Source organism: Mustela nivalis, assembly GCF_964662115.1.
Source record: "Mustela nivalis genome assembly, chromosome: 4".
NCBI lineage: Eukaryota > Metazoa > Chordata > Mammalia > Carnivora > Mustelidae > Mustela > Mustela nivalis.
In genome coordinates, this window is record NC_139023.1 from 139,882,836 (window position 1) to 139,907,214 (window position 24,379).

The 24,379-nt window shown below is 42.1% G+C and overlaps 1 protein-coding gene across 8 annotated transcripts in view; it reads left to right on the top strand.

Moving 5' to 3' along the window:
• Positions 1–1,296: 1,296 nt before the first annotated feature.
• Positions 1,297–24,379, top strand: part of SH3D19 (SH3 domain containing 19) — a 180,117-nt gene continuing 157,034 nt past the window's right edge. For 7 of the 8 annotated variants that reach the window (XM_082728102.1, XM_082728111.1, XM_082728113.1 and 4 more), the window contains exon 1: positions 1,297–2,375. In XM_082728102.1, the coding sequence (XP_082584228.1) occupies positions 1,769–2,375 (607 nt within the window). In that variant the 5' untranslated portion in view covers positions 1,297–1,768. The remainder of the gene's footprint in view (positions 2,376–24,379) is intronic. The other variant, XM_082728106.1, reaches the window with a different exon arrangement.

Here is a 24,379-nt window from a genome sequence, read left to right on the forward strand (position 1 = left end):
TGGTAAACTGGACAAATCTTTCTTTGTCTTTGGAGAATAGGGAGCATGTTTTGCTCATTTAAAAAGGAGCAAATTGGGGCACCTGGTCGGCTTTGTCAGGGGAGCATGCAACTCTTGATCTCAGAGTCATGAGTTCAAGCCCCAATGAAAAAAGAAAATGGTTAAGGTAGTAAATTTTATGTTAAAAATTGAAAAAAATGGGAAAACCTATATGAAGAACACCTACCATAGGGCCTGAAAGTAAATATTTCCTTCCCTCTTGAGTCTCCCCACAGCACTTAGTGTGGTATTTGGCACAAAATAGTTCCCATAAATGTTTGCTGAATGTAAAGTGGTCTTGAGCATGCACTCCAAAAGAAGCAGGTGGCTTCTGAAAACTCTGACTGGATGGGAGATCCAGAGCACCTTCAAGCCTCTTCAAACTAAGAATATGAATAATACCAGAGACTGACTCCCAACAGCTCAGTGAAGTTGTGAAGTTGTCAGAGTAGGAGCCTTCAAGTGATTTCTCATCCTTGAAGGTAAGTTACAAACAGGCTTTCACTTAAAGTGAACCCAAGCACTTAGAATGACCTGACAGGTCCAGAACACTTTTTTCCCTAGTTCAATTTCAAATTCTCCAGATGTCTACTTATTTAACTGCTTATGCAATAATAAAATTTTAACTGGTGGATTTGACCTCATTTCCACAAAATCGATTGTGGTTCTTATCTGCCTAAAAGCAGAATGATTTTTTCAGGCAGTAACAACCACTATTGAAAAGGCAAAGAAATGGCACTCAGGTACAGCAGGCAATTCTATTTTCAGTGACCCTTTTCTCCCTTTCTTTTTCTCTCACATGCTGACATCAGGAACTCTCTCAATCTCTCAGAAATAGAGCACCAAGCTGGAGATAAAGGCCTGTTCATTCCACCAGGGAGTTTCCTACAGGTTCATGTCCAGACAGTGTCCCTGCCAAAAATATCGCTTGGATATTTTTCTGAGATTCTAGGATCTGCCCCTCTCTGTGAGAATGTTTGCATATGCAAGTCCTGAACTTAAGATGTGTACTATACAGATACACTTAATAACTTTCTCTCACCTTCTTTTCACCTTTGAAAAATGGAGGAGGTCTCATAGCTAAGTGCTTCAAATTACAGTTTCTCACTCCAGCGCCAAATCATTTCTTTGCAATTACTCAGGTACATGGTTCTTAAACACATTTTCTTCTAGGGCTTGTGGCCACTTCCTAACCCTAAGGTATATAGAATACAGCGAGGCTGGGGGGGGGGGGAAACCAATCAACAACCAATTTTTAAAAATTTTACTATATATTTTAGGTTCACAGCAAAATTGAGCTAAGACTGAGATTTCACATGTAACCTTCTTGCACAGCCTCCCGCATTATCAACATCTGGGAGAGAGGGATCCATCCATTTGTTATAACTGAGGAACACATCATAATCTTGACACATCACAATCACCCAGAGCCCACAGTTTACACTGGGGTTCCGTGAATGTTGTACGTGCTATGAATTTGGACAAATGTATACTGACATGCATTCACCGTTACAATATACAAAATCATTCCACTGCCCTAGAAATCCTGTGTTCTGGCGAGAGTCCATTTAAAAGGGTGCTATGAGAGGAAAAGAAGAAAAGCGTGCAGCCCAGAGGCTTGACCAAACTCCACGTTGGTTCCCAAGTTGAGGGCTCCCAGCCGACGGGCTCTCCAAGTCCAGCCAAGGGAAGGTTGCCCCTCCCCCCTCTTTGTGTAAGTGTCAAGCAAATGGGTTTCCTGTTGACACCCGAACGTCGTGAAAGGGCAGGAAGAGGCCAAGCCGCCTCCTCTTTCCCGGCTTCCTATCCCATTTATTTATTTTGTACACGTTTGTTTTGGTCGCGCGGGCGCTTCCAGCGTGTGGCTGTGGGGCGGCCCCAGCGGCGGGAACCCCTCCCCCGGGAGGCGAGGCCAGGCCACCCCCCGCCCCATCCCGGCTCCAACTCTGCGGGGCGGGGAAGGGAAGGAGGAAGGGGGGAAGAGTGGGAGACAGAAAGCGGGAGAAGGAGGCCGCTGGGGCGCCGCGAGGAGGCGGGGAAAGCGGCCCGCCCGAGCCAGGCCGCTCCCCCGCGGGCTGCAGGTGGAGTCCGCCGAGGTAGCCGCCGCCGCCGCCGCCACCCCCGGGCCGGAGGGCGCTGGCGTGGAGCGCGCGGTGCTTGCGGACCCGGCGCCCAGGCCCACGGCTCGCCCGCCGTTCCCGGGCTGAGCCTCTGCGCCTCGTCCATGGCTGAGGGCCGGCGGCGGGAGGACGAGGAGGAAGAGCTGCGCGAGCGCCGCGAGTTCGGGGGCCCGCGCCGCGCCCGCGGCCGTGCGCTGTCGGGCCACTCGGCCGCAGGTGAGGGGCGCGGCCGGCGCGAGGGGCTACGGGGGAGGAGGGGACCGGGGGCCGGGCGCCCCGGGGCCGCGCAGGTCCTGCCCGGGACGGCGGCGGCCGCTCACCCGCCCGGCTGCGACCGGCATCTTTCACTCTGCGCCGGGAGACGCAGGAAGAGTGGCTTCTCCATCCTCGTCCTCACTTTGGGGCCGAGCCCCCGGGAAATCCAGAACTGGTCGGTACCTGCTCGTGGTGCTGGCGGCGAAACCACGGACGTTTGGTCCGCGCTAGTCTAGGAGCTGCTGGCTTGAACTGGGCGGCCCGGGGGACTGACGGCTTGTCTCTAGATGAGTCAGGGCCGGTGCAGAATTCTCTGGGTCCGGCCGTCTCGGGGGACGACCCCGCCCGATGGGTTGGCCTGCTCGGCGGCTACCAGGTGGAACCGTGTGCCGATAGTCGAAGTCTGGTTTCGTGTCTCTTGAACTTCGGACCTTTGATTCTGCCCAGCCCCCACCGCCCGAGTTCACCAGCTATGTCTCGCACTTGCTTTAGTTCCTCTGTGAGCCCTCCAGTCCAGCATGGGGCATGCCAGAAGGCAGTTCGTTTGGACCGAGACTCATTTCTGGGCCTCTAGTTACTTTTATGGTCTTGTGCTTTTGGGTGCACAAAGGCGGCTTGGCTCGATAGTTTGGAACTTAAGTGGAAGAGTAGGTAGATCCACACACCCCTTCTGTGTTCCTGGGGCAGCTTTTCAATCAAACGTAATGGAGAGGAAATTCTTTGGCCTTTGTTTAAAATGGCATTAGCCGCGTATCTGCACACTGGAGGGAAGAACAAACTTAGGGAGATGACAACAGGAGGGAGATAGAGAAGTGAGAAAGATTTAGATGAGAACGAGTTACTAGAGCTTCTTTAGAAAATGGACCATAGTAAACATTCCCTCAAGTCATGGTGAAGCTGTTCTGTGTGGCTTAACCTGAGGGAAAATTGGAGAATTAAGAGAAAAGAACAGGTCTGAGGGGAACCAATGAGGGATAGAAAATGGGATGATGGGAAAGAATTTAGTGGAACATAAAGAAATAGTCAATTTGATGCCCTTGGTAGGATCTTGGAACCTTAAAAATAATTCTTGATGCCCATTACAGGGGCTTTTCATCAAAATAAAGCGTTTGACTTTCTGCATGAACACTAGACTTTTTTTTTTTTTTAAAGATTTTATTTATTTATTTGTCAGAAAGAGAGAGAAAGAAAGCACACAAGCAGGCAGAGAGGCAGGCAGAGGTGAAGAGAGAGGCAGGAGCCCGATGCGGGACTCGATCCCAGGACCCTGGGATCATGACCTGAGCCGAAGGCAGCGGCTTAACCCACTGAGCCACCCAGGCGTCCCAACACTAGACGTTTTGATAGTTTTGTTCGATATCATCCAGACTAATGAAATCATGGGCAGTTGTTAGATATGAATTAATATTTCTTGCAAGAATACAATGAAAAAACTTCACAAAGATGAACCTCCATTGATTTGCTGATTTAAACAGTGTAGGCTGCCTTGGATTCCTGTTATCTTCAGCAAAAAGCTTCACTTTCTCTTACAATGGACTGTAGTGTGAAGAATATTGGAGGTCGGACTAGATATGATCCAGATACATGTTCATCATTTAGTTGCAATATTTGTGTTTATTCCAAGGCTGGCAGAAGCTTTTCTAGGTTCTGTGATATTACTTTGCTGGACCTGACATTGTGTACGTTTTCACTCAGAAATTGGTGTTTGCTGTTTCTAACCATGTAATATGTCCTATTTCCATTAGGCAGTGAGGGATGGAAATACCATGGAGCAGGCAGAAGGTTAAACTTGCAACAATTGGTCTTCTCTGTTTTGCGATACATTATTTAATAGCTCACATTCCTTTACAAACTCTGCTCATTAGTTCACGTGTTTTTTAGACACCATTGCATTCCTTACCAAGCTTGGGCATTTGTTAGTTCTGTTTGTGTTAGATGCTGTTCTCTATCCAAGTGAGAATGTGAACTGACCCAGAGGCTTAGTGTTTCTTCTGCTTATTGTCTGTCTTTCTAATCTTTGACCTCTCCGGTTCTCACTGCTTCCTTCTTCCCCCACGATTTTACAATCTAAATTTTCTCTTTGATCTCACATAACTTGACACCATACATTTGGGGTTTATGGACTGGGGGAGTCTGTGAACTCCTTCTCTTCCTGCTAAATGTAGGTGTGGTTGGAAGGTGTGTTTATTTTTGCAATATACATTCAGAAGAGTATATAAAGCCTATAAACTATAAAGTGAAACTCTTGTAACCTATGTCCAAATCAAGAAATAGAATATTATCAGTTCCCCAGAAGCAGACTCTGATGCCTCCAGGTCATGGCCTCTTCTCTCCTCTTGAGGAAACTACTTTTTTGACTTTTGCAATTATTATTTCTTGCCTTTCTGTACAGTCTTACCTGTATGCATATGCATCCCTATACAGTATTATTATTTTACCTATTTTAAAACTTCATATGAGTGGAACCATGCTGTCTGTATTCTTTAGTGTTATGCTTTTTTCACTCAATATTGTTTGTAAGATTTATCCATATTGTTATATGCTGATGTAGTTTATTTTCATTGCATAAATATATCACCCTTTTTGTCTGTCATTTTTTATTGATTTACTGGAGTTCTTACAAAGGAATCTGAAGTTTTGTTGGTTCCATATGTTGCAAATATCTCCTTCCACTCAGGCTTATTTTTAAAAATTTTCTTTATGGTTTCTTTTGATGTGGAAATTCTGAATTTTAATGTAGGTGTATTTATGAGTCTTTCTTGATAGTTTGTGTCCCTCTTCCCCCTACTGTGTTGCTTGGTTAATAATGCTTTTCCTGGGCGCCTGGGTGGCTGAGTCAATTAAGTGTCTGCCCTGGGCTCAGGCTACCGTGCCCTGCTCAGCTGAGAGCCTGGTCGCCCCTTCCCTGCCCCCTTCGTGGTCTGCATGTGCACTCTCTTGCTCACTCTGGTTCTATCTCAAATAAATAAAAAAAATCTTGAAAAGAAATAAAGACAAGTAAATTGAAACTCAGAAATGTGAGAAAACTTAGTCTAAAATAATACAGGTGGTAGGTACAGCCTCACTTCAGTTACCTCTCTTTTTGTGTTCTAAGTCATAAACTACAGTTTTTTTGAGTTGATTCATGGGACATTCCAGGTCATATGGCCCAGTTTGCAGTTGTCTAAAAAGTTGAAGAAACTTATTTTAAGTCCCCTGGAAACTATGGACACATTTATATTATATATATATTATATATATAATATATATATATGTTAAAGACCTGCATTCTCCAAATTCTTTAAGAAGACCTGTCTAGGGGTGCCTGGGTGGCTTAGTTGGTTAAGTGGTTAAGCGTCTGAATTCGGCTCATCTCATGATCTCAGGGTCCTGGGATCAAGCCCTGTGTGGGGCTCCCCCCTCAGTGGGGAGTCTGCTTATCCCCTTTTCTCTCCCTCTGCCCCTCCACCCCCACTTATGCATGTGCTCTCTCTCTTTCTCTCTCTCTCAATTAAAAAGATAATTCTTTAAAAAAATATGTCTAGTTATCCTCTTTAGGATAATATATGCAAAATGGTATAGAAAATACAGGGAACACCAAGATTTATAAATAGGATCCCTGTTTTTAAAAGAACATGTCATAGAATTAAGGAAGGTAAGGCTAATACCCTTTATTTATTTTTGTTTTGTTTAAAAATAATTCTAGTATAATTAATGTAGTGTGATGTTAGCTTCAGGTGTACAGCATAGTGAATCGACAGTTCTGTACATTACTCAGTGCTCATTGTGACTTGTGTACTTCTTACTCCCCATCATCTATTTCACCTGCCCCCCCCCCTTCCCCTCTGGTAACCACCAGTTTGTCACTATTTTTTTTGTTGTTCTGTATGTTTAAGAGTCTTTTTTTTGTCTGTCTTCTTTGTTCACTTGTTTGGTTTCTTAAATTCCACACATGAGTGAAATCATATGGTATTTGTCTTTCTCTGACTGACTAACTTGATTTGGCATTATACTCTCTAGCTCCATCCATGTCATTGCAAATGGCAAGATTTCATTCTTTTGATGACTGATTAATATTCCACTATATATATATATCTCACATCTTCTTTATCCAGTTATCATTGGTGGTCACTTGGACTCCTTCCATATCTTGACTATTGTAAATAATGCTGGTACAAACACTAGGGTGCAGGCATCCTTTTGAATTAGTGTTCTAGTATCCTTTGGATGAATACCTAGTAGTGGAATTACTGAATCATGTGGTAATTCTACTTTTACTTTTTTCAAAAGATCTTTTTTTATTTATTTGACAGACGGAGACACAGAGAGAGAAGGAACACAAGCAGGGTGGGCAGGAGAAGGAGAAGCAGGCTTCCTGATGAGCAGGGAGCCTGTTGTGGGGCTCCATCCCAGGACCCTGGGATCATGACCTGAGCCAAAGGCAGCTGCTTAACGACTGAGACATCCAGGCACCCTATTTTTAATTTTTTTAAGTAACCTCCCTACTGTTTCCCACAGTGGCTCTACCAGTTTGCATTCCTACCAATAGTGCAAGAGGGTTCCTTTTTCTCCACTTCCTCGCCAACACTTGTTTCTTGTGCTGTTGAGTTTAGCCATTTCTGACATGTGTGAGGTGATATCTCATTGTGATTTAGATACACATTTCCCCGATTTTTAGTGATGTTGAGCATTTTTTCATACGTCTGTTGGCCATCTATAGGTCTTCTTGGAGAAATGTTTATTCATGTCTTCTGCCCATTTTCAATCAGATTATTTTTGCTTTTTGGTGTTAAGTTATTGGAGTTCTTTATATATTTTGGATGCTAACATTGGATTGGTTATTTGCAAATATCTTCTCCCATTCGGTAGGTTGCCTTTCAGTTTTGTTGATTGTTTCTTTGCTGTGCAGAAGCTTTTTATTTTGTTGCAGTTCCGGTAGTTTTTTGGGGGGGGGTCCTTTTGTGTGTGTGTGTGGGGGGGTTATTTGCTTTTGTTTCCCTTACCCCAGGAGGCATATCTAGAAAAATGATGCTATGGCCCATGTCAGAGAAATTACTGTCTGCTCTCTTCTAGGATTTTTATGGCTTCAGTTCTTACATTAGGTCTTCAATCTACTTTGAGGGTTTTTTTTGTGTATTGTATAAGAAAGTGATCCAGTTTCACTTTTTTGCATATAGCTATCCAGTTTCTCTAGCACCATTTGTTGAAGAGACTGTCTTTTTCCCACTGCATATTCTTGCCTCCTTTGTTGTAGATTAATTGACCGTGTAATCATGGGTTTATATCTGAGCTCCCTTTTCTGTTGCATTGACCTGTGTGTCTCTTTTTGTGCTAAACCATACTGGTTTGATTACTACAGCTTTGGTAGTGTATACTGAAATCTGGGATTGGGATTGTGATATCTCCAGTTTTGTTCTTTTTCTGAGTTTGCTTTGGCTATTTGGGTACTTCTGTGGTTCAATACAAATTTTAGGATCATTTGTTCTAGTTCTGTGAAAAATGCTCTTGGTATTTTGATAGAGATCACATTAAATCTGTATATTGCTTTGAGTAATATGGACTTATTTTTTTTTTTCTAAAGATTTTATTTATTTAACAGAGAGAGACATAGCGAGAGGGGAACACAAGCAGGTTAGCGGACAGAGGGAGAAGCAGGCTCCCCACTGAGCAGGGAATCTGATGTGGGGCTCCATCCCAGGACCCTGGGATCATGACCTGAGCCAAAGGCAGACACTTCACTGACTGAGCCACCCAGGCACCCTGGACTTTTTTTTTTTTTTTTTAAGATTTATTTATTTGAGGGAGAGAGCAAGAACCTGCAATCATGAGGGGCGGGGCAGAGGGAGAGAGAGAATCCCAAGCAGCCACCCCACTGAGCATGGAGCCTGCTGCAAGGCTGGATCGCAGCCCTGAGATTATGACCTGATCAAAATCAGGAGTCAGACGCTTAACCCAGTGAACCACTCATGTCAGACGCTTAACCCAGTGAACCATTCATGTGCCCCTAATAGGGACATTTTAACAGTATTTGTTCTTCTGGTCCATGAGCATGGAATACCTTTTCATTTGTCTGTGTCATCTTCAGTTTCCTTCTTCAGTGTTTTGTAGTTCTCAGAGGACAGGTCTTTTACCTCTTCCATTAAATTTTTACCTACTTTATTATTTCTGGTGTAATTGTAAATAGAATTGTTTTCTTAATTTTCTGCTACTTCATTATTACTGTATAGAAATACAACAGATTCCTGTGTTTTGATTTTATATCCTGTGACCTTACTGAATTCATTTATCCGTTCTAGTAGTTTTTTGGTGGCGTCTTAGGGTTTTCTATTTATAGTATCATATCCTGTGTAAGTAGTGAAAGTCTTATGTCTCCCTTACCAATTTGGATGCCTTTTATTCTTTTTTGCTGTCTGACTACTGTGGCTAGGACTTCCAGTGCTGTTGAATGAAAGTAGTGAGAGTGGACATCCTTAATTGTTCCTAATCTTGGGGGGAAAGCTCTGTTTTTCCCCTATTAAATATGATTTTAGCTGTGGGTTTTTCATATATGGCCTTTATTATGTTGAGGTATGTTCCTTCTAAACGTACTTTGTTGAGGTTTTTTATCATGAGTGGATGTTGTACTTTGTCAAATGCTTTTTCTGCATCCGTCGAAATGACTATATGCTTTTTATCCTTTCTCATGTGGATGTGATGTATCAGGTTGATTGATTTGTGAATATTGAACCATCCTTGTATCCCAGGAATAAATTCCACTTGATGATAGTGAGTGATATTTTTTTTTCTTTTTAAATTATTTGACAGTCAGAGATCACAAGTAGGCAGAGAGGCAGGCAGAGAGAGGGAGGGGGAAGCAGGCTCCCCGCCGAGCAGAGAGCCCAATGTGGGGCTCGATCCCAGGACCCCGAGATCATGACCTAAACCGAAGGCAGAGGCTTAACCCACTGAGCCACCCAGGTGCCCCTTGTTGAGGATTTTTGCATCTAGGTTCATCATAGATACTGGCCTATAGTTTTTTTGTTTGTTTGTTTCTTTTCTTTTTTTTTTTTTTTTAAATAGTTGTCTTGATATGGTTTTGGTATCAGGGTAATGGCTGCCCTCATAGAATGAATTTGGAGGCTTTCCTTCCTCCTCTGTTTTTCTTGAAACGTTTGAGAACAATAGGTATTAACTCCTCTTTATCTGTTTGGTAGAATTCATCTGGGGAATCATCTGGTCCTGGACTTTGGTTTATTGGGAGTTTTTTGACTACTGATTTAATTTCATTGCTGGTAATCAGTCTGTTCAAATCTTCTGTTTCTTCCTGCTTCAGTTTTGAGAGGTCACATGTTTCTAGGAATTTATCCCTGTCTTATTTTTTTAGGAATTTATCCATGCTTTTAGGCTAATGCACTTTATAATAAATAAGGTAAATAGGAATATAAAGTAGTCTATGATGATTACCAAAGGGACTTTAGCAAAAGAACCAAAACTGTCATGGTTGATTTTTTTTTTTTTTTGGCTTACCTCTCACAAAGTGTGTGACCTTGAACAGGTTACCTAACCTCTGTTTCCATTCCTTATTTGTGATTTAAATGGGAATATTAATAAAGTCTACTGCATAGAATTTTTTTTTTAAGATTTAAAGATTTTTATTTATTCATTTATTTGATAGAGAGAGATCACAAGCAGGCAGAAGGCAGGCAGAGAAAGAGGGGGAAGCAGGCTCCCCGCTGAGCAGAGAGCCCAATGTGGGGCTCGATCCCAGGACCCTGAGATCATGACCTGAACTGAAGGCAGAGGCTTAAACCACTGAGCCACCCAGGCGCCCTACTGCACAGAATTTGAGGATTAAATGAGTTAGTATAGTTAATACTCTTAGAACATGGCAAGGAACGTAGTAAATACCTATAAAGTTACTTGTGTTTATTTATTTATACTTACGTTTTTGTTAAAATAGCTGACACTTAACTGAATCCACATTTTTCTTCATTTGGGAGAAGTTAATGGGATTTCACTTGGTGGAGAAGAAGGAGGTAAACCTGCATCTTCAGCATATTGTAATCTAATATAGTTGCTTTGCTTTGGAGTTCATGCATTTTTTAGAAATGCATCAATTTTACAAGACCTCCAAAGACTGAGCGGAGTTCTTCATTTGGCATTTCTTGTTGCATACAGAATTTCAGCATGTCTTGTATAGACCTTTACCTTTTATTTATCATTAAAAATGAAAAGCTCATTTTTGCTTTAGTTCAAAGTTAACTAACCATGGTGCATCTTTTTATTCTTCTTTTTGTTAAATTTTGACACGATTCATTGGTGCTTCCAACTTCATTGGCACATTATATTCTGAGGGCAACATACTCTGTTTTCCCTTAGATCATTTCAGCTTTTTTGCATTCAGTGGTACTTTGGAACTAATCCTCTGAACACTTGGGTTTTAATCAAGTCTCTCTCAATTAGCTTTGCTTAGCCTCTAGCAATTTACAGCATCTCTCTGGGCCTTGGTTTTTGCTTTATTAATTGAAAGGATAAGGCTTCCAACTTTACACTTGAAGATTCTAGGAGATGAGAAGAAAAGTAACTTTTGACTTGGTTTATAGATGTTTGCCAAAATGTGAGATAAGATTTTGGGCAATTTTCTTAGGGCTCTTTGTGAAGTGCTCTATTGATGAGGGAGAATCCCAAAGTGCAAAGCTCAAGAAATTGCCTCACCTGGAGAGAACAGTTCCATTAGCTTCAGTTGTCCTGCATGCTTAAGACAGTGGCTCCAGGGGCGCCTGGGTGGCTCAGTGGGTTAAGCTGCTGCCTTCGGCTCAGGTCATGATCTCAGGGTCCTGGGATCGAGTCCCGCATCGGGCTCTCTGCTCAGCAGTGAGCCTGCTTCCTCCTCTCTCTCTCTGCCTACTTGTGATCTCTCTCTGTCAAATAAATAAATAAAATCTTTAAAAAAAAAAAAAAAAAGCCTGTGCCTTCGGCTTAGGTCATGATCCTCAGGGTTCTGGGATCGAGTCCTGCATCGGGCTCTCTGCTCAGTGGGGAGCCTGCTTCCCCCTTTCTCTCTCTCTGCCTGCCTCTCTGCCTACTTGTGATCTCTGTCAAATAAATAAATAAAATCTTAAAAAAAAAAAAAGACAGGATCTCTACTGATGAAGTGATGATCTACTTTGACAATGGAAAACATGAGATGTGTTTTAGGGAATTTATAGTAAGGAGGGTCGGTATGATGGGAATATTATCAATTAAGTAGAAGTTGCAAATATATGTTTAGTAGCTTTGGAGTATAGAGGGGGTTAAGGTTGGGGAGGAAGTGGAAAGAGCCTGACACAAAGCAGGAAGGTAGCCTGCCTTCTGGTTTACAAGGAGGTGGAAACCAGTTCTGTTCTCTCATTAACTATAGGCCTCATCTTTAGGAGCTCTAAGCTTGCCTTTGGGTTGGAAATGGGTATATGGGGGAGTGTCGGGGGGTACAGGCTGTAGACCATCTTATTTATTTATTTAAAGATTTATTTATTTGAGAGAGAGAGCATGCATGAGCGAGAGAAAGGGGAAGGAAGGGCAGAGGGAGAGAATCTCAGACTCCACATTGAGCACGGAGCCTGAGGTAGGGCTCCATCCTACAACCCTGAGATCAGGACCTGAGGTGAAATCAAGAGTCTCAATCAACTGAGCCACCCAGGTCCTCCCCTCTTTCTTAAATAAACTTTGTTTTTAATTTTTAAAATTTTTATTTTTTATTTTATTTTATTTTACTTATTTGACAGATTGCAAGTAGGCAGAGAGGCAGAGGCAGGCAGAGAGAGAGGGGGAAGCAGGCTCCCTCCTGAGCAGAGAGCCCAATGCGGGGCTTGATTCCAGGACCCTGGGATCATGACCCGAGCCGAAGGCAGAGGCTTTATTTTTATTTTTATTTTTTTCTAAAGATTTTATTTATTTACTTGACAGGCAGAGGTCACAAGCAGGCAGAGAGAGGAAGGAAGCAGGCTCCCTGCTGAGCAGAGTGCCCCATTCGGGGCTCGATCCCAGGACCCTGAGATCATGACCTGAGCCGAAGGCAGAGGCTTTAACCCACTGAGCCACCCAGGCGCCCCAAAGGCAGAGGCTTTAACCCAACTGTGCCACCCAGGCGCCCCTAATATTTAAAAATTTAAAAAAAGATTTTATTTTTTTATTTGTCAGAGAGAGAGAGAGAGAAAGTGCATAAGCAGGGGGAGTGGCGGGCAGAGGAAGAAGCAGACTCCCCGCCAAGCAAAGAGCCCACCCGATGTAGTACTTGATCCCAAGACCCTGGGATCGTGACCTGACTTGAAAGCAGACACTTAACTGACTGATCCACCCAGGTGTCCCACAACTTTGTTTTTTAGGATAGTTTTAGATTTGTAGAAAAGTTGTGAAGATAGTACATAGAGTTCCCATATACTTATATCCAGTTTCCCTAATTATTTACATCTTAACCAGTGTTGATACATTATTAACTAAAATCCATACTTTATTCAGATTTTTTTAGCATTTACTTAATTCCTTTTTGTTTTGCAGGATCCTGTCTAAAATATCATATTACATGTAGTTGTGGTATTTCCTTAGGTTCCCCTTGGCTCTGATAGTTTCCAAAGATTTTCGTTGTTTTTGATGATCTTGACAGTGTTGAGGGTTACTGGCCAGATATTTTTGTAGGATGTCACTCTCGGGATTTGTCTGATACGTTTTCTCATGTTTAGAGTGGAGCTTTGGGTGTTTGGGAAGTATGAATGTTTGCCACATGTTTATTGTATATTAAGTGTACATAATATTAACATCATTTATCACTGTTGATGTTGATCTTGATCATTCAGCTGAGTTAGTATATTTCAGGTTTCTCTACTTCAGGGTTACGCTATCTATCCTGTAGGAAGTGAAGGAAATCACTGTGCATGGCCCACACTTAAGGAGGCAGGAGTTACGCTCTTACTTCTTGAGGGCAGAGTATCTACATCATTTTTTTTTTTTTTAATCCCTCTGCGTCAGAAATACCATTCTTTTTTTTTTTTTTTTTTTTTTTTTTTTTTTTTTTTACTGTTTCCTTCATTTCTTGAGGTTCTCTAAACATCTGCATTGGGGTTGTCTTTAGACCCTGCCTTGGGAGGAGAATGTAAGCTCAGTTCCTGAACCCTAATTCTGTACAGAATATCTGGTATGTCCTGATGTCAGGCACATAATTTCATTTCATAATTAGAAAGGAAAGGCATAAAATACATATGTCTCATTGAGGCGTCCTGTGATTAAAACTCATTCCTACTAGAGTATCAGCATGTACAAAGGGCTAATATGAGTTGTGTTTCAGTTTTGGATATGGAGAGGAAGTTAGAGTAGGAGAGGAATTTGGAAAAGCAGTGGACTCAGATAACCAAATAATAACCAGTTAATATTTATTGTGCATTGGGTACCAGGTAATATTGTAGTTGTTTTACGTTTAGTCCTTGTGCCAATTCTATGTGGTAGATGTGATGATTTCCTTCACTTCTACAGATAGAGGAACATGAGACCTAGGAGGGGTAAGTTATCTACTCAAGGTCACACAGCTAGGAAGTGACAGAGACTCCTGTTGCCTACCCAGTATTCATCTCCTTCTTCCCTTAGTCAGTGGAACCCTGTATTGCCAAATGTGGCAGTGTGCCCACCTTGAAACTACTTCTACCAGCTTACTAATGAGATGCAAGTAAAAGTTGAGTGGGGTTTCTAGGAAAGTACTTTATTTATTTATTAAAGATTTTGTTTATTTATTTGACAGACAGAGATCACAAGCAGGCAGAGAGAGAGGAGGAAGCAGGCTCCCTGCTGAGCAGAGAGACCGGTGTGGGGCTCCATCCCAGGACTCTGAGACCATGACCTGAGCCAAAGGCAGATGCTTTAACCCACTGAGCCACCCAGATGCCCATAGGAAAGTACTTTAAAGAGGGGACTCAGGGGGGGACCTGGATGGCTCAGTTGGTTAAGCCTCTCTGCCTTTTCTCAGGTCAGATCGAGCCCCACCTCTGACTCCCTTTATTTGAGAAAACATAAACTATTTGGTTAAAGCCACTGTTATCTTCGGCCTGTACAACTAGCAGCTGAATGCAATTCCTCACTGATACAAATTCTAATTTGATCTTATTTTCTCTCCTTACCACCAGGGTTAATGCATGGTAACATGGTAACAAGAATCTAGGTAACCTGAAGATACCTAGATTCTTGTTGCTGTTTTGTTCTTTATTGTCATGTGACCACTGAAAAATCACTTAGAGCAGCCCCCCTCAATCTTTTGAAAAGGAAGTACTCATTTTTTTTTTTTAAAGATTTTATTTATTTATTTGACAGAGATCACAAGTAGGCAGAGAGGCAGGCTGAGAGAGAGAGGAGGAAGCAGGCTCCCTGCTGAGCAGAGAGCCCAATGCAGGACTCGATCCCGATCCTGGGACCCTGAGATCATGACCCGAGCCAAAGGCAGTGGCTTAACCCACTGAGCCACCCAGGCGTCCCAGGAAATACTCATTCTTAAACTGCTTTACAAGTGTATTCCAGGGAGGGTGCTAGTTCCCTTTTGTGATGTAGAGTTCTTCAAGAGGGTGCCAGTCCTCCAAGGACAAGTTGAAGGGAGCTGAAAAGGAAACCTGTAGGATCTGAAAACAGTTTTCTGATGTTGTCATTTTGCTTATTGCCAGGTCAGAATATTTCTTGGGGAATAAGTAAATGGAAGCTCTGATGGGAGGTGATTTTGTCCCTCCTTTGCTGCATTTGGGCAGGTTCACAATTGAATTGCTGATGAGCCCTACAATGCATGCCAGGCCTGCCACTTAGGATTCAGAGTTCATTTGAATTTGATAGGGCTGCCTTCATTGTTCTGGAGCATTGTTTCCTGAAAATACATTAATCAAGGAATCACTATACTGGAAGATAACTTAAATGCTTTTTCTCTGAGAGCTGGCCAAGAACAAGGGGCACACAAGACAAGGTTTGCATAACCTGTGGAGAATTAGCTTTTCTCGCAATAAGAATCATTTCCATACAGTCCTTTGAAACTAATAAAGGGATGTTCACAAAAAACTGGAAGGACCCCCAGCATGGGGCCACTCCTGTAGATGATCCCTTGTCACTACAAGGGATTTATTTCTTTATTTCTTTATTTCCCTACAAGAACTCCTCCTTTAGACACACTACTAGCTCAGTGGAGATAACTGGAACTCTGGGATTTTAAAGTACAGTTTTGTTACCCAGTTGAGTTATAACTCTTGCCAGTGGAGGGTGTGGTTTGTAAGTAGAATTCATTTGGAATAGGGATTGCATGTGAATGTTCCTCTTTTTTTTTTTTTTTTTAAAGATTTTATTAATTTATTTGACAGAGAGAAAGATCACAAGTAGGCGGAGAGTCAGGCAGAGAGAGAGGAGGAAGCAGGCTCCGCTGAGCAAAGAGCCCGATGCGGGGCTTGATCCCAGGACACTGAGATCATGACCTGAGCCGAAGGCAGCGGCTTAATCCACTGAGCCACCCAGGCGCCCCTTGAATGTTCCTCTTAATAAGATGCCTAATAATGTGAAATGCCTAATATCACAAACATTTTTACATCTTATGCTGTTCTATTCCTATTTTTTCTTAGAATATTTTCTTGAGGAATTAAACTTTATAACACGGCATGGGTATTTTGCACAGTTCTGTAGCAATGGGTGCTCTAAACAGTGTTTCTCAAACTTTAATATGCCTATATAAATCACCTGGAGATCTTATAAAAATGTGATCCCTAATTTACTAGGTTTGGGGTGGTTCCTGATACTCCGCACTTCTGACAAGCTCCAGATGCTGCTGCTGCTGCTCCCTGGACCACATTGTCTGTACCAGTGCCTACCTACAGTTACCTCTACACCTCAGTGCCAAGGTTCTCAACACTGGCTAGGCATCAGAACAGGGGCAGAACTTTAAAAAAGAGATGTATGCTCCTGACCCCATCCTCAGATTTCCTCATTAATTACTTCTGGAATAGTTGCTGGGGAGCTGGGATTTGAACTTTCTCAGTGTGAAGTGAGAGTCACTGCTCTAGTGTCCTATTAAAAAATGTGAGGTTGATGGGGCGCCTGGGTGGCTCAGTGGGTTAAGCCGCTGCCTTCGGCTCAGGTCATGATCTCAGGGTCCTGGGATCAAGTCCCGCATCGGGCTCTCTGCTCAGCAGGGAGCCTGCTTCCTCCTCTCTCTCTCTCTATGCCTGCCTCTCTGCCTACTTGTGATCTCTCTCTGTCAAATAAATAAATAAAATCTAAAAAAAAAAAAAAATGTGAGGTTGATTGGGGCACCTGGGTGGCTCAGTGGGTTGGAGCCCCAGGTCATGATCCCGGGGTCTTGGGATTGAGCCTCGCATAAGGCTCTCTGCTCATCGGGGAGCCTGCATCCCCCTCTCTCTCTGCCTGCCTCTCTGCCTACTTGTGATCTCTGTCAAATAAATAAATAAAATCTTAAAAAAAAAAAAAAAGGTGAGGTTGAGTGGTATCAGCATGCTCTCTTGTAATTTGAACTGTTCGGTTTTTCCATCCTAAGTAATTCATATTGTGATGACTTGTCAAGAAATAATCAGAATCCATCATGCATTTTATACAGGGATTTTATTTAATCCCTTTATTATCTTGTAGCATAACGGGGCTGAACATAAACAATGTTGTAAGACACTATCGTTGAAGGAACTGGAAAGCAATGTATGTGATAGTTATGTATTTTCAGAGTGCAAGAAATAGAGTCCTGTTTGGCTAACCTCAGCTAATGGAGGCTTATTACAGGGATACACCGGTAAGCTGGAAGACACTAGAAATAGCCTCAGAAGTCATTTGGAAATACAGTGTGCTCTGGGAAACTGATAGCAAATAGCGACTCCAGAGAATATTTCTTTCAAAGTTGGGATAACTGTTACTTGTATGTAGTGATACCACAATTTTTGTGATTTAGTTTACTTTTGTCTGCTTCCATGGCTTCTAAAGGTACTGAAGAATTGGCTCTCTTGTTTTTCTTATAGTCAGCTTCTCCAAGAAAGAGGCTTTAAGTATGTTGGCCAGCTGCTGTCCTGTACCCTTTTGGGCAGGGTTCTCAGGCCAGTTTACCTTAGAGGCTCAGGACAAACTATTGATAGCTACCTTTTTGGACCCATCTCAGATCCCTTTTCCTAGGGGAGTGTGGTACCTGCGTAGGACAATTGAGAATCACCTACAGCTGTTTCTGTCACATAGGAGTTCAGATCTCGGGGTTGTTATGAGGCTTATTAGAATGAGGAGGATAAAAATTGGCCAACTCCATGCTTGACCTGAATGCTCTTGACTTCCGGCTATGAGTTCCCTAAGGGGAGAAACTTACTTTTTTTTTCCCTAGTGTTATAGCCTCATAACTCAGAACAGTGTCTGGTACTTATGGTCAATACATATCTGCCAAAATAGAATAGAATTGAACTATTAAGAAGTGATTTAATGTGGTCTTTATTATTTTTGTTTTATTTTGACCCAGAACCTTATGTACACCATGATGGAAAGCAAATTCCTACTTTGTTCATGCATGAGAAGAAAGGATGTGCTCTGACACTAAGAAACTTCACAGTTTTCCTCTTTCCTTTTCTTTGGTGACTCAGTTAAGTAAGCGTCTGCCTACTCCAGCGTCCTGGAATCAAGCCCTGGCATTGGGCTCCCTGCTCACTCCGTGAAGAGTCTCCCTCTGCCTCTACTCTCCCCCCCGCCCCCGCCCTTTCTCAAATAAATAAATACAATCTTAAAAAAAAGGGGGGTGGGGAAGAAGAAGAACTTTAGGTCGTTTGCCGCTTGGTGTCGTCAGTTCAGCTAGTGCGGGGCTCGGGTCTGAAAGGGCAGCAGATGGATGTCAAGTCCAGGGCTGGGAGTCCTTTCCCCATGGCCTCCCTTTGGGGTCTTCTTAGCCTGGGGCGGCAAAGCAGCTCCGTGGGGGCCTTGAAGTCGCGGGCGCCTCGGGCCTGCGGGCAGCGCAGCGCCGCCACCTCAGACGGTTGCGCGTCTTCCGCGGGCCAGGGCGCCGCCATCTTGGGTCCCCCTTGAACCTGCTTTTAATGTTCAAATGTGGATTTGGATACTTGGCCATGGAAAGGAGGCTGATTTTCAGGATACTTGGCCATGGAAAGGAGGTTGATTTTCAGGTAAGAAGAGTGACCCTGGGAAAATAGGAGTCACCCTTACTTGCAGCCGCCGCTGCTGCCTGAAAGCCACAGGCCCCTGAGGGAGGAGTGGCGGGGCAAGTGACGGAGGGCGCGCAGGGCGTCAACGCAAGCAGCAGGTTCAGCGCCGCACACGCTACCTGACTGACGTGGGAGGAGGAGTTTGCGTTCGTTGGACAGCCTCGCAGGAGAGGGGCGGTGGTAAGGGACGTTTGGTAGGAAGTCTTAATCAGAGCATTTTGTAAGTGTAGAATGATGAGTTCTTTTTTTTTTTTTTTTTTAAGATTTTATTTATTTCTTGAGAGAGAGAGACAGTGAGAGAGAGCATGAGCGAGGAGAAGGTCAGAGCGAAGCAGACTCCCCATGGAGCTGGGAGCCTGATGTGGGACTCGATCCCGGGATTCCGGGATCATGACCTGAGCCGAAGGCAGTCGTCCAACCGAGCCACCCAGGCGTCCCTAGAATGATGAGTTCTTAATGTAGTACTTGGAACATACCTTTCAGTAGCTCCTTGAGCAGAAGGATTCTGTGAACTTTTGTTCACTGAGGAGAGGGGAAGCACCGAAATAAAACAAAAGCATATATCTGGGGTCTTAGAATTGCAGTTCAAGGGAACACAGATTCGGGTAGCAACCCAAACTGTGCCCTGTTGACGTTTAAGAGCCAGGGGTTTTTATTAGCAGTTTGGGGAAATAGCAGGGAATTGAAGTGTTTTCCTAAAAATGGTGATCGGGAGATGTAATTATATTTTACATTACAATAAATATTTTGAGTACAATTATTAAGAAACTATTTTCTGCCGTGTCCCATTTTTTATCAAGAAGGTAGGTGTAATAATCTTGTGTCCGGTCATCTGCTTTTGCCCAGTTCAGTAGTGCAGTGTAGTTACTGTTTCAGAAAACAGGACAAAGTTTGAGTCCCTAAAGTAGAGCTGCTCATGTTCAGAGGTTTTACAGGTTCACACTTTGCAGAAGGTGATTTGGTATTAATCACTTCGTAGGTTTCCAGAGAATGTTTAATGATAATGTGGAATTGTGAGTTTTTAATTCTAATATTCTTTAGTTATTCGCTCATTTAATTGAAAACTAGATTTCTTAACTCCTGTAGTAGGTCTTTAAAAAGTATCAACTTTTTGGCATGTGTGAACAAAATATTTTATTTATCAGTCATTGTTTGATGCTTAATATATGCCAAGAACTCATAATCCTCCTAATAACACAAAGTCAGATTCTGTTTTTCAGATGAGAAAATTGAGGCAAAGAGAAATTAAGGGGAGCTAAGTTTTGAACCCCTGCAGTCTTCTTTTCTCCTTTAATTTAAGAATTTATATATGGGGGTGCCTGGGTGGCTCAGTCAATTAAGAGTCTACTTTTGGCTCAGCTCATGATCCCGGGGTCCTGGGGCCCAATCTCCAGTAGGTCTGGTCTGACTTCCCGCTCAGCAGGGTGTCTGCTTCTCACTCTGCCCTTCTCCCTGCTTGTGCTTGCTCTGGCTTGTGCTCTCTCTGGCTCATGTTCTCTCTCTCTCTCTCTCTCTCAAATAAAATCTTAAAAAAAATTATATACAAAAATTGACTTTTTGGGGGTACATACTTCTATGAATTTGAATACATGTTTAGATTCATGAGACTACCCCCATTGTCAAGATAGAGAATGCTTTCATCACCTTGAAATGCCTGTGCTTCCCCTTACATTCAGACTTTCCCTATACTCTTAGCCTCTGGCAACCACTGATCTGTTTTTCTGTGTCTGTAGTTTTAACTTCTCTAGAATATGGTATAAATAGAAGCATAATGAATCTGACCTTTGAGATTGGCTCCTTTCACCCAACACAATGTCCTGGAAATTCATTTGTATTGTTATATTGTATCAGTAGTCTGTTCCCTGTTACTACTGAGTAGAATTCTGTGAATGTACCACAGTTTATTTATCCATTTACCTAATGAAGGATATTTAAGTTGTTTTCAGTTTTTGGAGATTTTGAGTAAGCTGCTATAAATATTCATGCATAGTTTTTTGTGTAGAAATTTTTATTTTCCTAGTGTAAGTACCTAAATACCAGTTTGCTGGCTCATAGGGTAAATGTATGTTTACTTTTTATTTTTTTACTTTTTATTTATTTGACAGAGAGATCATAGGTAGGCAGAGAGGCAGGCAGAGAGGAGGAAGCAAGCTCCCTGCTGAGCAGAGAGCATGATGCGGGACTCGATCCCAGGACCCCGAGATCATGACCTGAGCTGAAGGCAGAGGCTTAACCCACTGAGCCACCCAGCGCCCCTGTTTAACTTTATATGAAACTGCCAAGCTGTTTTCCAGAGTGGGGCTGTACCATTTTGCATTATTGCTGTATGTATGGGAATTACATGTGTTCCACATCCTCATCAGCACTTGGTATTGGCAAGTTTTTCTTACTTGTTTTTGGTCTTCTGGTAGACGTATAGTAGTATTTCATTGTGGCTTTAATGCGCATTTGCTTAATGGATAATGATGTTGAGCATCTTTTCATGTGGTTAGTTGATATCCATATATCGTCTTTGCACATTTTAAAATTAGGTTGGTTGTTTTCATATTGTGGAGTTTTTAAGAGTTCTTCTTATATTTTGCATTCAAATCTTTTGCTGCATGTGAGATTTGAAGATAGTTCTCCTAGTCTGTAGCTAATTTTTTCATTCTGTTAGTAGTATCTTTAGCCCTTTGAACATCTTGAATATAGCTGGTTTAAAGTGTCTAGTGAGTTCAGTGTCTGTGCTTCCACAGGAACCATTTATATTCTAGATTGTTGCCCACCCCCCGCCCTGTGTGTGGGCCATGTTTTCTTGTTTCGTTGTATTTCTTGTAATTTTTTTGTGGAAAACTGGACATTTTGAATATTACAATGTAGCAGTGCTAGAAATCAGATTCTTCTCTCGCCACAAAGTTTATTATTACTGCTTCTTTTGGGTATAGTTTGTTTAGTGACTTTTTTGAACTCATTTTGTAAAGTATGTATTCTTTGTGATGTGTGGCACTGAAGTATCAGTTTCATTACCTTAGTGGTCAGTTAGTGATTGGATAATTTCCCGTAAATATCTAGAGTGCCCCCGCCCCCATCTCCCAGTCTTTGCAGTGGGCTCTGTGGGTGTATCAAGCATACCCTCAAGGCCCAGCCAGGCAGTGTGCAACTTGCTGTAGCCTTCACTTCCTGCTGGTGTAGAGCCTGAAGATCAGCTTGAGATGGGAGTTTAGGGCCTTCTCAGATCTTTTCTGAGACTGTCCTCTCCTCCCCCCTAGCCTCGGGGAATGCACAGGGCTTTCTAGATTCCCAGGAATATGGGGGAGCTTTTCAAAGTCCTTACTCCCCAAAGCTTTTTATTCTCCAGGCTTTCCTCCCAATGTCTTTGGTTAGTCTGTTTCCCCCAACTGTTATCCATTGTCCCATATAGCAGCAACTAATATATTTATTTACCTGTAAATATTTTCAACAGACTTCTCCAGCTAGCCACTTTTTAGCACTTGGAGAGTTCTGAGTTAAGCAAGATAAAGGCAAGTCTTTTGTGCTGGTCTTTCAAGGCACCCATTTTACAGTTGACCGTTGAACAACACAGGTGTTTTTTGATCAGTGCAGTACTATAAATGTATTTTCTCAGTAACATTCCTTAGTTTATTGTAAGAATACAGTATGTAGTACATGTAACATACAATATATATATTAATAGGCTTATCAGTAAGGATTCTAGTCAACAGTAGACTTTTAATAGTTAAGTTTTGGGGGAGGCAGAAGTTTTGTGTGGATTTTTGACCCAGTCCCAGGACCCTGGGATCATGACCTGAGAGCCAAAGGCAGATACTTAACTGACTGAGTCACCCAGGTGTCCCAAGAGAAAGTTTGATTGCACAGTTGGCACTGTTGGGATTGATATAAATCAGTCGTGTTAAAACTCTGGGGAGTGGAATTGATGAGGGCGTAGAGTGTGTCATTATATATATTTCTGTATTGTTTGAGTTTCCTCCAATGAATATTACTTTAAGAAATAAATTTAAAATACCATGTAAAATAATTGCCTACTGGTCTAGTGTATTTGTTGCTTATATTATGCCCTTAAAAAAAAAATCCTTAAGATGAGTTGGATTGCAATGATCATAGCAATTGTTGTCCTGTTGTTAAGTGATTGATAAAGTGAGGACATGATAATAGGAAGGAGGTATATAATTGTGTTTCCTGTGAAGATCATTTTTCAGGCATTGGCTAATTTATCATTTGTTCACCTATTCAATCTTGTGATTTTCACTTGTTTATTGAAAGCCATAAGTACTTGAAAGGCAAATCCTCATTTGTAACTAAACTGTTGAAAGCTACTTAATATAATCAAAACCCACCCTTAGCATTCTCGGCCTTATACTTTCCTGTATATGTCATTTCCATCTTGTGACCCAGCAGAACCTTTTCTAGAGGACTAGATTTAGGAGACTGCATTCTGATGCTCATATTGCAGCTAGTCAATTGTATGACCTTGATTTAATCTCTCTGGGTCTCAGATTCATCATTGACAGTATGAAGGATTTAGGCCAGTGCTCTGGAAACTATATTTCTGTGGGCCAAATCTGACTCAGTGTTTTTATAAATAAAGTTTTATTGCAACACAGCCATGCTCATTCATTTGCATATTGTCTGTGGCTGCTTTTGTGCTCTATCTTCAGAGCTGAGTAGTTCTGACAGTCATGTGGTCCAGGAACCTAACATACTTGCTTTCTAGACCTTTATGGAAAAAGTTTACTGTAACAGACTATCAAGTTTTCCTTCCAGTTTAAAAGTTCTTTTATTTTTGGAGTACTTGGGCCAACTTTTTTCTTTTTTTTAAACTATCCGCTGATTTCTTAGCAAATCAACAGAAAAATTCAGCTGGAAGAGGGGAAATAAGTCTTATATTGTTACTTGTTAGACACATATGTCGTATTTTGTTGTTAATGCTGTGGTTATCAACAATCTCAAAGCTCAGTATCTTGTAACAATTATATTCAGTTGGTGAGGTATAGCTTAGCCTCACTTGTCTTCTTCATTCTGGGATCCTGGCTGAAGGAGCAATTCCTACCTGGGAAAAAGAACAATGGATAAATCATGTGCTACCTCTTAAAACTTTTATTCAGAAGTAGCTTCGTTTCTTTGGCCAACAATGTTAGTGGTATAGGGAAGTGTAATCTTTCTGCAGAAGGCCCCCACAAGTTACCTGGGACCTTCAATGGGTGGATAATCCTTCTCCAGGGAGGGCTGTGAGTCCTTAGGAACAACATCGTTTACCACACCCTCTTTAAAATGTTTGCTAGTGAGGAGACTGGAACCATGGCAGAAACTTGGATTTTAGGATTCTTTGTGTGTTATTTTTTCATGAACTTTCTGTAACTAATAAGTAACTAGAAATTGGCCTATTGAGCTTTTGGAATATATTCTGATTCTCTCAACTGGCTTATTTAGTAAATGAACAATGTAAAAATATAATGTGTCTGTTTGGATTTCTTTTTTTTTTTTTTTTAAATAGACTCTTGATGTTTTTAATCTATATTTCTCACCCTGAAACCTAGGTAAAGTTCTTAACTTCCTCCCCCACTGCGATTACTTATATTTTTAAATAATCTCTTACCAAATTCTATTGAACATAAATTCCTATGTAGTCCTTGACTTGGTCCTCTTCTCTCTGTCCTCGCAGCTGCCACCCTGGTCCAGGTATTTTTCACCATTCGCAACAGCCTAGTAGCTAGCTTCTCTGCCTCCATACTTGCATTTTTGTAATTAATTCATTACACATCCATCAAAGTGATTTTTCTTTTTTTTTAATATCTTATTTATTTATTTGACAGAGAGAGTTCACAA